The following is a 14,870-nucleotide window of genomic DNA, read 5'->3' on the forward strand; positions in this document are numbered from 1 at the left end:
AGCTCTCTCTGCCTCTCCTTCTCTCTCTGACTTTCAAATAAATAAAATAATTTTTGAGAAACTATTAGTTATAATGAGGAAAAAAAAACAACAGCAGAAAACAAGTCAGGTAACCTTAAACATTCTCTAAATTCTGCATTTCCCCACTAATACATTTCTTGTTACCAGGTCTAGTTTGCTACATATTGCACAGGTAGGAAATTGGTATTTTGAGTCCCAAGCATAAAAATATAAATAGGGGCTGGTGTTGTGGCACAGCACATTAAGCTACCTTTTGCAATGCCAGCATCCCATATGAGTGCTTGTTCAACTCACAACTGCTCCACTTCCAATCCAGCTCCCTTTTAAAAAGAAATCTCTTTATTTATTTGAAAGGCAGAGTTAGAGAGGCAGAGGCAGACAGAGTTCCTCCGTCTGCTGGTTTGCTACAGATGGCTGCAGTGGCCAGAGCAGTGCCAATCTGAAGTCCAGCTCCCTGCTAATGGCCTGGGAGAGCAGCAGCAGCAGATGTCCTAAGTCCTTGGGCCTCTGCACCCACAAGGGAGACCCAGATGAGGCTCCTGGCGCCTGGCTTCAGCCTAGCAAAGCCCTGATGGCTACAGCCATTTGGGGAGTGAAGCAGTGGATGGAAGATCTCTCTCTCTGTCTCTCCCTTTCTCTAACTCTGCCTTTCGAATAAATAAAAGGAGAGTAATCTTACCAAGATCTCTTTTATTGCAATTCTCATCACTTTTTCAGTCTCATTGATTTCCAGAGGTCTTGCAATGGCTTCTGTTCTCAGTTCCTAGGAGAAACAATAAAATAATCTCCGTATATTTTCACAAAAATTGTTTCAAACCCAGCATTTTTAGATCTAGACATGACTAATGGAATGATTCTCACAAGTTTCACTAGAACGTGGGTCTCTGATGCCAAACACCCCCAGCGTCTCCTCCCTCAAATGCCCTCTGGGATCCGAGTGCCTTCCTGGACATGTCTCTAACTCCGTGAGTGAACGTAAACTCAGCACCGTTCCCCTCTCTCTCTCACACCTGCACCTGCTGTCTCAGCCCCTCACTGTCCCCTCTCTCTCTCACACCTGCTCCTGCACCTGCACCTGCTGTCTCAGCCCCTCACTGTCCCCTCTCTCTCTCACACCTGCACCTGCACCTGCTGTCTCAGCCCCTCACTGTCCCCTCTCTCTCTCACACTTGCTCCTGCTCCTGCACCTGCTGTCTCAGCCCCTCACTGTCCCCTCTCTCTCTCACACCTGCACCTGCACCTGCTGTCTCAGCCCCTCACTGTCCCCTCTCTCTCTCACACCTGCTCCTGCACCTGCTGTCAGCCCCTCACTGTCCCCTCTCTCTCTCACCTGCACCTGCTGTCTCAGCCCCTCACTGTCCCCTCTCTCTCTCTCTCACACCTGCTCCTGCTGTCTCAGCCCCTCACTGTCCCCTCTCTCTCTCTCACACCTGCACCTGCACCTGCTGTCTCAGCCCCTCACTGTCCCCTCTCTCTCTCTCACACCTGCACCTGCTGTCTCAGCCCCTCACTGTCCCCTCTCTCTCTCACACCTGCACCTGCTGTCTCAGCCCCTCACTGTCCCCTCTCTCTCTCTCACACCTGCTCCTGCTCCTGCACCTGCTGTCTCAGCCCCTCACTGTCCCCTCTCTCTCTCACACCTGCACCTGCACCTGCTGTCTCAGCCCCTCACTGTCCCCTCTCTCTCTCTCACACCTGCTCCTGCTGTCAGCCCCTCACTGTCCCCTCTCTCTCTCACACCTGCACCTGCACCTGCTGTCTCAGCCCCTCACTGTCCCCTCTCTCTCTCTCACCTGCACCTGCTGTCTCAGTCCCTCACTGTCCCCTCTCTCTCTCTCACCTGCACCTGCACCTGCTGTCTCAGCCCCTCACTGTCCCCTCTCTCTCTCTCACCTGCACCTGCACCTGCTGTCTCAGCCCCTCACTGTCCCCTCTCTCTCTCTCACCTGCACCTGCACCTGCTGTCTCAGCCCCTCACTGTCCCCTCTCTCTCTCACACCTGCTTCTGCACCTGCTGTCTCAGCCCCTCACTGTCCCCTCTCTCTCTCTCACACCTGCACCTGCACCTGCTGTCTCAGCCCCTCACTGTCCTCTCTCTCTCTCACACCTGCTTCTGCACCTGCTGTCTCAGCCCCTCACTGTCCCCTCTCTCTCTCTCACACCTGCACCTGCACCTGCTGTCTCAGCCCCTCACTGTCCCCTCTCTCTCTCACACCTGCACCTGCACCTGCTGTCTCAGCCCCTCACTGTCCCCTCTCTCTCTCTCACACCTGCTTCTGCACCTGCTGTCTCAGCCCCTCACTGTCCCCTCTCTCTCTCTCACACCTGCACCTGCTGTCTCAGCCCCTCACTGTCCCCTCTCTCTCTCTCACACCTGCACCTGCACCTGCTGTCTCAGCCCCTCACTGTTCCCCTCTGTCACACACTGCTTCTGCACCTGCACCTGCACCTGCTGCCTGCAGCCCTGCCGGCCTCCACGGCCTTTCTGGTGACTAAGTCACTCTCCGGAGCCTATCATTGGCAAGTGCAGCGTGAGAACGGTCACCTTGGCCCAACCCTGGCTTTAACCGTTAGCTGATCAAGGCAGGCATCTGTGACTAATGGCAGTCCTGGGTACCTCACGAGGCTGAGCTACAAAGTTTGCTACACCTCCCCAGTCCCCGTGCTGAAACCCTAACTCACACTGTGATGGTACCAGGAGGTGAGGTCCTGAGGGTGGTACACTGAGGAACAGGGTAGTGCCCTGGTAAGGGACCCTCACGAGCTTCTGTGCCCCTTCTTGCACGTGAGCAGCAGCAGGAAGGCCCCGCACAAGAGGAGCACTCTCGCCAGGTATCAAGTCTGCTGGGGTGCTGATGCAGAATCTCCACTCTCCAGAACAGTGAGGAACAAACATGTGTTGTTCATACACCCCCAGGTTAGTGGATGCCACGCAGCAGCCCACGCGACTAAGACACGGTTCCTGGGCACTCCACCAAACTCGGTCTTAGGCTTCCTTTACTGAGGGGCTCAGCTCATCTCCCCACTGGGAAACACTGCAAGCAGGGACTGCCCTCTACCCAAAGGGGGAGAGCTCGCTGCTTGCCTTGGCTGCTGCTACTCAGAAACTGCTTACTGAGCCCATGAACTCAGACCCTGGGCTGGCTCCGCCTCCGACCGTGCCTGTACCCAGACTTGAGAGGTGCTCCCTTCAGAGATCCCCGGGGCTGCTGGGAAGCCTCACAGGACGCCTTGGCTCCACTGACAGGGCGCAAGTGTCTCCCTCCTATCTCCGGTCTCTTAGGAACATGCATACCCACAATACACTACTGCACTATAAACAGAAACCACGGAAAGCCCCGCCTCGCCTCACTAGTCACCTGCATCAGCTCATGGACTTCAGCGGCACCTTGGTTCTGCCAACCACACTTCACGAGGTGGCAACCATGAGGCCAACACAGGATGAGGAGGTGTGGTGACCTGGCACCCAGACTTCCTCTTTCAGTGTTTCTGGGGCAGGAGGAAAACATCGCCCTGTACCAGAGCTGCCAGAACCCCGGCAACACCGAGAGGTCACGGGCAATGGCGGCACACCCGAGGGCAAGTGAGGGAAAAGCTTCATGTCAGTCCCAGACTGCAGGCTCCAGTGCCATCGGTCTCACAGGTAAGGACTCGGCATTACTCCGTTTCTTCCTAAATTGTGATTCCCAAACTCCGCTGTTTGCTGGAATCACCTGGAGACGTTTAAATCCTGATGCCGGGTTCTCTGGCCCAGACCGGCCGACCACTGGTAGGGGTCTAACACTCAGCAGTGGAGAACCCACTCCTCAACAGCTGCTTAACGGCAGCGGACAGAATAAGGACTGCAGCCCAGCTTCCAAGGTCGTATCCACTGCGGCTCACTGGGAGCGCTGCCAATCACTGATCCCAGACTTTGCTGTCCAGAGACTTCTGAAACTCCCAATGCCCAGGTCACACCAACGACAACCAAAGTCAGGCTTCAGGAGTACTTAAAGATCCCCAGGTGAGACCACTGGGCAGCAAGGGCTGGGTGCATGGGCTCAGCTGGGCATCTGTCAAGGAGGAGGCTGAGGCCGAGGAGGTCATGAGGAAAAGCACCAGGGGCAGCACAGGTGGCACGGGCGCAGCCACACGCCCGGACCCGCCACCCCCGACCAGTGCGTGCCAGCGGCAGGACTATACCAGTCTCCCACGTAGTATGTAATCACACACGCGCGAAGGAAACCAAGGGAGCTGAAAAGGGAGAAACAGAAGCGACGAGGAGCTGTGCCCGGCGACGGAAGCCGCTCAGCGCTGCTCACCCTGAGCTCGACCTCCTTGCCCAGCAAGTCGTACAGAGACGCTCCTCTGGAGGTGATTTCAGAAGCAAGCTGCCTGGCTGCTTTCAAGTCTGCCACCTGGAAGGGAAATGCCAAACACAAGCCTCAGTGAGGGATCCCAAAGGACAGTCACAACCAGTCTGTTAGCACAACTGCCACCTGCGAGTGGATGCTGGCTCACAGGGCGCATGTCCACCAGGCACAGAAGAGCGCCCCAGGATGGCTGCTCAGAATACACTGAGCCGAGCACGAGTGGGGCCACTTCCAGGACCCCCGACAGAGAATCCAACGTCAAGGCAAGCTGGATCCACGCCCAGGAGGTACAGGGAGTCTTCAGAGTGGAAAGAGGACTGAAAAGGTGATGTCAATTTTCCATAAACTTTTTGAAGGAGGGAGAAAGCAGACATGCTTCCTATTTGAGGTCACAGTAAGCCCCCCAAAAGTGGTGGGGTGACCAAAGGACAGGGCAAACTGAGGGCATACGCCTGACGGCAGCACCCCGGAGGTCTCTTGTTAGCTTCCTCTCCCTCTCCTCACGGGGCTGCTGTGAGGCCGTGGGGCAACCACTCAGCACCGCCAGGCAGCCCAGGCTCGCACGGGGGGAGCTACTGCAGCAAGATGGCGACTCTGGACCTGGCCCTGCGCACAGCCTTCTCAGGACGTGCCACTCCCACTCCTCCTTGAACGTGCCCACCTTTGCAAAGAGCCAAAACAGAACTGTGCCCCGCCCCGCCCCGCCCACTAATTCCCTCCATCCAATCCAGCGGCAACTCTCCCTTCACGGCAGCTTCCTTCTCATCTCCTTAGCCCCCAGCTCCAGCTTCCCCCCCGCCCGGCCCCAAGACGCTCCCTAGCCCCGGCTTTCCCCCCTCGCCTCTGCAGCACTCTCCTCTTTGCCCACTCTCAGCAGTGGAGCAGGTCACAGCTCCGTCACACTCCTCTACCTCACGGCTTCCCCATCAAGGCGCTGATGCCTCCCACACACCAGCTCACCGCAGCCTCTGCTCCGCCTCCCCACTGCCATGAGCATCACAGTGCACCCCGCCCAGGACCCAGCTCCGTCTCCCTGGCCTGACTCCTATTTCAGTCAACAACCTTATCCTCTCAGGGGCTCACACTGCAAACCTGAGAGCCGCAGCCACCACAGTACCCAGCAGCCACTCCTGGCCACGTCCACATTTAGATCTAAAACGCTACAGACGTCAGCGCTCAGTTCCTTGGTGGTGCATTGACAGCAGGCAGCAGCTCCGTCCAGCAAGGCTCAGACGGAACATGCCCACGGAGTGCTGCGGAGCCACCTTGTGGCCCCTCGTGTACTGAGCCCCACCCATGCCCTGATCTGCCTGCAGACGTCCTGACCTCCAGCCCAGAGACAGGGAACACGTTCTTCCTGCCAAGGCCTGTCTGGACATACATAACATCACTCGTGAGCCATACAAAATTATCAATTACAGGGGCCGGCTGTGGCACAGCAGGTTAACACCCTGGCCTGTAGTGCTGGCATCCCATATGGGCGCTGGTTCAAGTCCGCCTGCTCCACTTCCGATCCAGCTCTCTGTATGGCCTGAGAAAGAAGCAGAAGATGGGCCAAGTCCGCCTGCTCCACTTCCGATCCAGCTCTCTGTATGGCCTGAGAAAGAAGCAGAAGATGGGCCAAGTCCTTGGGCCCCTGCACACACATGGGAGAACCGGAAGAAGTTCCTGGCTTCTGGCTTTGGATTGGCGCAGCTCCAACCATTGCAGCCGTCTGGGGAGTGAACCAGTGGATGCAAGACCTCTTTCTCTCTCTGCCTCTCCTTCTCCCTTTGTGTAACTCCAACTTTCAAATAAATAAATAAATAAATCGGGGGCCTCTGCTGTGGCATAGCAGGTGAAGCCACCACTTGCAGTGCCAGTATCCCTTATGGGTGCTGGTTCGAGTCCTGGCTACTCAACTTCCAATCCAACTCTCTGCTATGCCCTGGGAAAGCAGCAGAACATGGCCCAAGTTCTTGGGCCTCTGCACCCCTCTCTCTCTCTCTCTGCCTCTACTTCTCTATGTAACTGACTTTCAAGTAAAATAAATAAATAAATCTAAAAAAATTTTTTAAATTATCAAGTACAAATTAGCCTGCTATAGATTTATTGAAGTATGAGTCCTGCCTGCTCTTGCCTTGGCAGGGCCAGATCAAATGACTTCACAGGCCTCATAAGGGCTGGGCGTCCCCCACTCCTTCGTATGGCTAATTACTCCAGTGAGAGCCTGGCGCTCACACCCAACATCAGGTGATTACAAGATTTACCCGTCATCCCTCATGGGCGAAGCTGCCATCTCCACACAACAAGGGCCCAGCTAGGGTACCGTAGCCTCCGATGATAGCCATGTCAAGAACTCAGGTTCCACTGGCGCCGCGGCTCACTAGGCTAATCCTCCGCCTTGCGGCGCCGGCACACCGGGTTCTAGTCCTGGTCGGGGCACCGGATTCTGTCCCGGTTGCCCCTCTTCCAGGCCAGCTCTCTGTTGTGGCCAGGGAGTGCAGTGGAGGATGGCCCAAGTGCTTGGGCCCTGCACCCCATGGGAGACCAGGAGAAGCACCTGGCTCCTGCCATCGGATCAGCATGGTGCACCGGCCACAGCGCGCTGGCCGCGGCGGCCATTGGAGGGTGAACCAATGGCAAAGTAGGACCTTTCTCTCCGTCTCTCTCTCACTGTCCACTCTGCCTGTCAAAAAATTAAAAAAAAAAAAAAGAACTCAGGTTCCAGGGCTGGCACTGTGACGTAGCAGGCTAAGCCACCACCTATGGGTCTGGCATCCCATACGAGTGCCTGTTCAGGTACCAGCTGCTCCACTTCCCATCTGGCTCCCTGCTTATGGCCTGGGAAAGCAGTGGAAGATGGCCCAAATGCTTGGGCCCCTGCATCCATGTTGGAGACCCAGAAGAAGCTCCTGGCCCCTGGCTTTGGATTGGCCCAGCTCCACTGCTGCGGCCACTTGGGGAGCGAACCAGCGGATGTACTCCTGGCAAGGTACCTTAGACCTGAGCTACGCACTGAGGTCTCCAGATGGGCGGGGCAGCCTTGAAGACCCCTTCCTGATCCCAGTTCTGCAGCCAGGGCTTTTCCACTCCCAGTGCTTCCCTGCACCTCACAGGACAAAAACTACTACAGGGACCAGGGCTGTGGCATAGCAGGTAAAGCTGCCACCTGCAGCGCCGGCATCCATATGGGCGCCAGTTCAAGTCCCAGCTGCTCCACTTCCAATCCAGCTCTCTGCTCTGGCCTGGGAAAGCAGTGGCCCAAGTGCTTGGGCCCCTGCACCTGCGTGGGAGACCCAGGAGAAGCTCCTGGCTTCAGACAGGCCATCTGGGGAGTGAACCAGTGGATGGAAGATCTCTGTCTCTCTCTCTCTGCCTCTTCTTCTTTGTAACTCTGCCTTTCAAGTAAATAAATAATAAATCTTAAAAAAAAAACAACACACCTGCTTTGGCCTCCGGCTAGCAGCTCCTTCGACAGACAGGCCTCCGTGTCTGCACACACCCACCCGACTCACCATTATGGCAAGTGCCCAGCGACGGAGCCTTCACTTTGCCTGTGGCCTCCGCGCCTCCACACCAGACAGCTCCTGCCCTCGGCCTCCCCACGCCCTCTCTGCCCAGAGTCCCTGGCATCTGCTGCTTCCTAAACGGCCTCCTCCCATGGTCTGACAGCAAACCAGGCGGCCGCAGTGCGGCTTTCAGTAGGGATTCCAGGCACGTACGTCTGTCTTCAGAGTAAGTCCAAGGCTTTCCAGGTGCCGAAGGCCTGCCACGGCCTTCCCTTCTGGCCCTCATCACACAGCTCCCTTGCTCTTCCTCAGAACTACAGAGCAATTCTCAGCACGGACTGCTCAGCCCCACCCGCCTGCACGGCCCACTGCGCCCCCTCAGATCTCTGCTGAACGCCACCGGGGCCCCAGCCCTCCGGAGCGCCCAGCACTGCCTCGCCGCTCGCCACGGCTCTGACGCTGCCGGACTTGTGCACGCACACTCAGCACCACTGCTCAGCCTGCCGCCCCCGCAGAGCACTGGGGACACAGGACCCAGTCCCCTCCGCCCACGCCTGGCTGGAAACACCAGGCCTTCAGTAATCGCGTTCATCCCTGCAGCCGCGCTTCTGTATAAACGCTGACGGCTCTAGCTGGCAAGCGGCCCTCAGACCACAGGAAGAAGCGGCGGTGCCCTGAGGAAGAGGCGGAGGAAGGAATCTTCTGTCCGTCCACGCAAGCCTTCCGTCGCCCTCACCTTGGAGGCAAGATCAAACTTGAACTTGCTGACGTCTTCCTCTCCTGGCTTAGAGCCCTCCATCCCTTTCGTCTTCATAGCATTATAAAGCACGGACGTAACCTTCAGCAACTCCTTCACTGCATACCCATCGGCCTGGTAAAGCTTCTTTGTGTTGAGTTTTATATGCGCCTTAGTAGCCTATTTTTAGACAAAAAAGAAAAAGTCTAAGGTCCCTTCCACGTAATGTCTAAGGCAAACCCATGTAGGTAATTTGAAAATGTCTGTTCCGGGTGGGGCTAGCGCTGTGGTGTAGCAGGGTAAGCCTCTACCTGTAGTGCCAGCATCCCATATGGGAGCCGGTTCAATCCAATTTCCAGTCTAGCTCCCTGCTAATGCTCCTGGGAAAGCAGCAAAAGATGGCCCGAGTACTTGGGCCGCTGTACCCATGTGGGAGACCCAGGAGAAGCTCCTGGTTCCTGGCTTTCATCTGGCCCAGCTACATCTATCACTGGGGAGTGAACCATCAAATAGATATCTCTTTTTCTCTCCCTCTATCTCTGCCTTTCAAAGAAGATTAAAAAATCTAAAAGAAAAGGTCTCTGCCAACAAGTAGGATATAATCTAATGGAATAAAAAGTAATTCAAGGGGCCAGCGCTGTGGCATAACAGGTTAAGCTGCTGCCTTCAATGCCAGCATCCCATATGGGTGCTGGTTCCAGTCCTGGTTGCTCTACTTATGATCCAGCCCCTGCTAATGTGCTAGGAAAGCAGCAGCAGATAGCCCAAGTATTTGGGCCCCTGCACCCACATGCAAGACCTGGATGAAGCTCCTGGCCACCTGAAGCTCCTGGCTCCTGGCTCCTCGGCCGTTGCAGCCATTTTGAGGAGTGAACCAGCAGATGGACGATCTGTGTCTCCTCTGCCTTTCAAATAAATAAATAAATATATATAAAAAAAGGTAATTCAGGTGACTCGCACCTTGTAAGCAGGTGTGTGAACTGGTGTAATCTTGATGAAGAACTATTTGGTAAAGACGGGAAAATTACAAATGCATATATCTTTGACCTGGCAATGCTAATCCTGTGAACCTGCTCTGTGGTTACACGCACACAAGTGACAGAGTATATACAGATTATGTGTTACAGCATTCTTTCAAAAAGCACAAGTTTTTTTTAAAAAAACAAACCCTAAGAAGAAAAGCTGGTTACAACTTAAATGTCTACCTACATAAATTACGGCATCTATGCATGCCAGCACCACTCTGGTGCTAAGTGAAAATGAGGAAATTCTGTATGTACTTGGCAAGTTCTCCAAAAACACACTATTAGGTGAAAAAAGTAAAATGCTAGCCAGTGGTATATGCTATGCTATCGTTTGTACAGCAGAAAGGAAAAAAAAACTAATATATTCTAATTTGCTTACATGAGGGTATTTCAAATAGTTGGTGGAAAGTAACATTAAAAGGTAAGTTTATTTTGGGGCAAAAATGTTTGTGATCCATGCATCTGAGGGTGCATCTGAAAGGTCATGTGAATGCGCAGCATGGAAACCGTGCATGGATACAGGGACTTCAGGAGAAATGTGAACAGCATAGTGGTTGTGGGGAAGGCAGCTGGGCTGAAGGCAGAGTATAGGAAATCTTTATTACTTCATGTTTTTTAAAAAAAATTTTTTTTGACAGGCAAAATTAGACAGTGAGAGAGTGAGAGTGAGAGAGAGAGAGAGAGAGAGAGAAAGGTCTTCCTTCCGTTGGGTCACCCCACAGATGGCTGCTACGGCCAGCGTGCTGCACCGATCTGAAGCCAGGAGCCAGGTGCTTCCTCCTGGTCTCCCATGCTGGTGCAGGGCCCAAGCACTTGGGCCATCCTCCTCTGCACTCCTGGGCCACAGCAGAGAGCTGGACTGGAAGAGGAGCAACCGGGACTAGAACCTGGGGTACCAGCACCGCAGGCAGAGGATTAGCCAAGCGAGCCGTGGCGCCAGCCAAAAAATATTTTTTTTAATTATTTGAAAGGCAGAGTGACAGAGAGGGAGAGTAGAGACAGATCTTCCATCCGCTGGTTCACTCCCCACAATGGCTGCAATAGCTGTGGACAGCTGGGGAGTGAACCAGAGGGTCGAAGTTCTCTCTGTTTCTGTCTCTCCCTCTCTGTCACTCTGCCTTTCAAATAAATAAAATAAATCTTTGGAAACAAAAAACTATCAACTAACCATGAACTGGGCAATTGCCTTAATGAAGAAAACGCGGTCCTGTTCAGTGTCTATGTCAGAAGGGATGTCAGTCTGAGGTTCATACCTGTCAGAGAGAGAAGAAACACAGTGAGTCCAGCAGAAGCATGCTACAGAGAGACGGCACCCAGGGGACGACGGAGCTCCCACAAGAGGCTCTCCAAGTCCCAGCTAAGGTAAGACTCAGAAACCTTAAGAGCAACATGGAAAACCACAGGGACAAAGCCCTACCTAAGGACAGGTTTAGGGGCTGGCGCTGTGGTGTAGTAGGTTAAGCTTCTGCCTGTGTTGTCAGCATCCCATAGGAGTGCTAGTTTGAGCTCAGCTGCTCCACTTCCCATCCAGCTCTCTGCTATGGCTTGGGAGAGCAGAAAATGGCCCAAATGTTTGGGTCCCTCCACCCATGTGGGGGACACAGAAGCAGCTCCTGGCTCCTGGCTTCGGATTGGTCCAACTGTGGCCATTGTGGCCATTTGGGAAGTGAACCAGCAGATGGAAGACCTCTCTCTGTGGCTCCCTCTCTTTCTCTGTAACTCTGACTCTCAAATATATAAAGTCTAAAAAGAACAGGTTTAATGGATTTCAAAAATCAAATGTGGGGCTAAGCTTACAAAATTAAACCTGTCTCAGACCGTACAGTTTTGTGAAATGTAAGGTCTAAATAGTTAGCTTTGAGAAGCTGCAGAGTTGAAGCTACTTCTTCTAATTATTGATAATTCATCAGGGTTAGCAGACCATAGCCCTTGACGTGATTCTGTCCAGCTGGCAAGCCAAGGATGGGTCTACATTATAAGAACAAAGGAGAGTACGTGCCAGACATACTACACCATCTGAATTTTATGTGAAGCAACATGTAAAGTATTTACTGTTGGGTTCTTAACAGGAAAACTGTCAACCAGGAAGTCTGTGAGTTTTATCACACACAGAGAAATTTAAATTATATATAATGTAGGGCACTCATCAGAGTGTGCAGGAAGGTCTCAGGCACTCGGTATTAGGGCCAAGAGAGGTCTGCACCAGCACTTGGCTGAGAATTTTTTTTTTTTTTTTTGACAGAGTGGACAGTGAGAGTGAGAGAGAGAGAGAGAGAGAGAGAGAGAGAAAGGTCTTCCTTTGCCATTGGTTCACCCTCCAATGGCCGCCGTGCTGCGGCCAGCCTATTGCACTGATCCGAAGCCAGGAGCCAGGTGCTTCTCCTGGTCTCCCATGGGGTGCAGGGCCCAAGCACTTGGGCCATCCTCCACTGCACTCCCTGGCCACAGCAGAGAGCTGGCCTGGAAGAGGGGCAACCGGGACAGAATCTGGCGCCCCGACCGGGACTAGAACCCGGGGTGCCGGCGCCGCAGGCGGAGGATTAGCCTAGTGAGCCGCAGCGCCGGCCTTGGCTGAGAATTTTCTCTCTTCACCACTGCCCGGTTCATCCCACTCTCCCACAGCATAATTTTTCAAACTCTTGCTTTTTCTTCATCTCATTTGAGAGAGAGAGAGAGAGAGATCTTCATCTACTGGGTGACTCCCCAGATACCCAGAACAGCCAGGAGCCCAGAACCCAGTCTGGGTCTCCCACCTGAGTGGCAGGGACACAGGCAGTTGAGCCATCATCTGCTGCCTCAGGGAAGCACATGAGCAGGAAGCCGGGCTGGGAAGTGGAGGCGCTGGGACCTGAACCAGGCACTGCAATACGGCATACGGTTATCTCAAGTGGCCACTTTACTGTGCCAAACACCCCTCGTGGCATACTTTTAATTTAGCCAAGTTTTAAAAAAATGTTTGTTTGTTTATTTATTTGAGAGGCAGTGAGAAAGAGACAGCCACAGAGACAAAGCAGAGGGTGTGTCCCCGTCTGCTGCTTCACTTCCCAGAAGTCCACCTTGGCCAGGAGCAGGGAACTCCCGCCCGGACTGTCATGCTGGTGGCAGGAACCCATCTACGTGAGCCAGCACTGCCGTCTCCCAGAGCATGCATCTGCAGAGAGCTGCAGTCAGGGGCAGGAGCTGAGGGAAACCCTGGCGCTCTGATGTGGGACGCAGACGTCTTGATGGCTCCACGCCTGCCCCAACACAGATGACTTCTACGTCACAACTGAGTCTGTCAAACAGAAATATTTCTTTGGCATCACAACGTTTTATTTCTAGGTTTCCAATAAATAAAAGCTAGTATTCCATCTTAGAAACCAGAAAAGCTGCAGTTCAAACCTTTTCACAAGCCAAAGAAGCACTTCGGACACAAGGCCAAAATTGGGGGTGCGGAAATTTTCCATAGAAATATGCCGTGGATACCCCAGGGCTCTCATCATCTCTGTGAAATCTGCCCAAAGAAAAGATAAATCAGCCAGTTTCCCATCAAACCACAACTACTCACCCTGCTCCTGCTTTCTCTCCTACTCCCGTCTACTGAGAGCTTTAGGGCCTGCTTATCAATGCTTATAATAAAAAGGAGGTAACACTTAAAATACCCAATCTTCTACATCTTTAAGTTCAATGAGCGAAGTGATGATGACGTGGGACAATGAGGTTTACAGATTAGCTGTGAATTTCTCTTTGCTATCTTTCTCCTACCACTCAAACCAAGAAATGCCTGGCCTTATAAATTATTTTAACATGCTAATAGTGGATGTTTGGGAAGGGAAAATTAAAGTTCACTTTTTTTTTTTAACAAACATATATGGGGACTTTAATACACAAATTTTAAAGATTAGCTACCTTGCTTTCAGAGAAATATTAAGATGGTATGTGATCTATACAGCAATATTTGGTTTATTATAAAACAGATTCAGGAGCAGTAACAGGAGCACTGGCAGTGTCAGCTGGAGTCCCCTCATGAAAACCTGCAGTGCTCTGAAGAAAGCAGGACTTGGAAACGAACACAACAAACATTTTTGAGTTCCCACATGTGCCAAAACTGAGCTTCCTCACTAGGGACTGTCTCTCCCTTCTCTCCGGGAAGACGACGTTCAAAATTCACATAGCCCACGAGGGCACCGGAGGTTAGGTCAGCTTTCAGACCACGGCAGAGAAGGTCAGAGCAGGCAAAGAGCAAAGCAGCAAGGGACTCCTTCTGGGGGCAGTGTGCATGGAGCAACAGCAAACAGCGGCGGCCTCCACCACTCAGGTGCTGCCTAGACGCTTCCTCCCACCACACGGCGGTCACCGCGTGCTGCTAGTTCTGCTGCAGTAGTGTCAAAGAGGAGCCTAATTCGAGCAAGCCCCTTACCACGCACCACGGAGTCGCATGGCATTCACTTAAGGGCAAATCGACACCCCCTAGCAGAGCGGGACCTCTCACAAGGCTACGCGGGAGGAGACGGCCATCTGGTAGCTGGTCGTCACCGAGAACTGCCAACCTCAGAGGCTGCGAGTCTCGCCACGGCGGGCGGGCGGGCGGGCGGAAGTGGCCTCCGGACATCTGCACTGCAGAAAAGAGGAATTCCTAACAGAGCCGAAGGAGGCGCGAACTTGCTTAACAAGGCGGACGCCGTTACGTGAACCTCTAAAAAGCGGGACGGCGGCACTGCTCGGTGACAAAATCTCAGGGGAGCACCGTCCTCCACGTGACACACGCTGTCCTCTGCGAGCTGACCTCAGGGAGAGGCCTGTCAGGACCCCCTGCGCAGGGGGAGCCCGCAGAGAGACACAGCACACAGCGTCGCTCGGTCCTAAGCCTTCGCCTCCGCTTCCTCCCAGGCCTAGCTCCAGGTCACACGAGCCCACCTCCCCTCGACGGCGACCAGCCGGAACGTAACCGGCGGGTCCCGGCACCCGCCCGCCCGCGCCCCCTGGCCGGCGGGGCTCGGGGCCTCCACGCACACAGCAATCCACGCCAGGCTCTGCTCCACCCGCGGCAGCCCCCGGCAGGCCCTAAAGCCCAACACGATCATCCCCCAGCGCCCTCTCCGCTCTCCTGGCTTTCCCACCCCCACCCCGAACAGCCCCTGCGTTCTCCCGGGAATCCCCAACGCGGCAACTGGAGCACCAGCCGCGCGCGGCCCGGGGGCAGGCCGAGAGCCTTCCACCGCCACAGGCAGAGCCGGGGGCGGGGCGGGCTCTGCGGAAAGTTCGC

The 14,870-nt window shown here is 54.1% G+C and overlaps 1 protein-coding gene across 17 annotated transcripts in view; it reads right to left on the reverse strand.

The window, feature by feature from the left end:
* The window catches only part of CLUAP1 (clusterin associated protein 1), a 44,711-nt gene that overhangs the window by 28,954 nt on the left and 887 nt on the right, over positions 1–14,870 (reverse strand). For 6 of the 17 annotated variants that reach the window (XM_070064019.1, XM_070064014.1, XM_070064011.1 and 3 more), the window contains exons 2-6: positions 13,007–13,118; positions 10,794–10,878; positions 8,601–8,780; positions 4,323–4,418; positions 701–784 (exon numbers count right to left, since the gene is read on the reverse strand). In XM_070064019.1, the coding sequence (XP_069920120.1) occupies positions 701–784; positions 4,323–4,418; positions 8,601–8,780; positions 10,794–10,878; positions 13,007–13,107 (546 nt within the window). In that variant the 5' untranslated portion in view covers positions 13,108–13,118. Of the gene's footprint in view, positions 1–700; positions 785–4,322; positions 4,419–8,600; positions 8,781–10,793; positions 10,879–13,006; positions 13,119–14,024; positions 14,222–14,870 lie in introns of all 17 variants that reach the window. The other 11 variants (XM_070064021.1, XM_070064013.1, XM_051836260.2 and 8 more) reach the window with 5 other exon arrangements.

Source organism: Oryctolagus cuniculus, chromosome 19 (assembly GCF_964237555.1).
Source record: "Oryctolagus cuniculus chromosome 19, mOryCun1.1, whole genome shotgun sequence".
NCBI classification, from domain to species: domain Eukaryota; kingdom Metazoa; phylum Chordata; class Mammalia; order Lagomorpha; family Leporidae; genus Oryctolagus; species Oryctolagus cuniculus.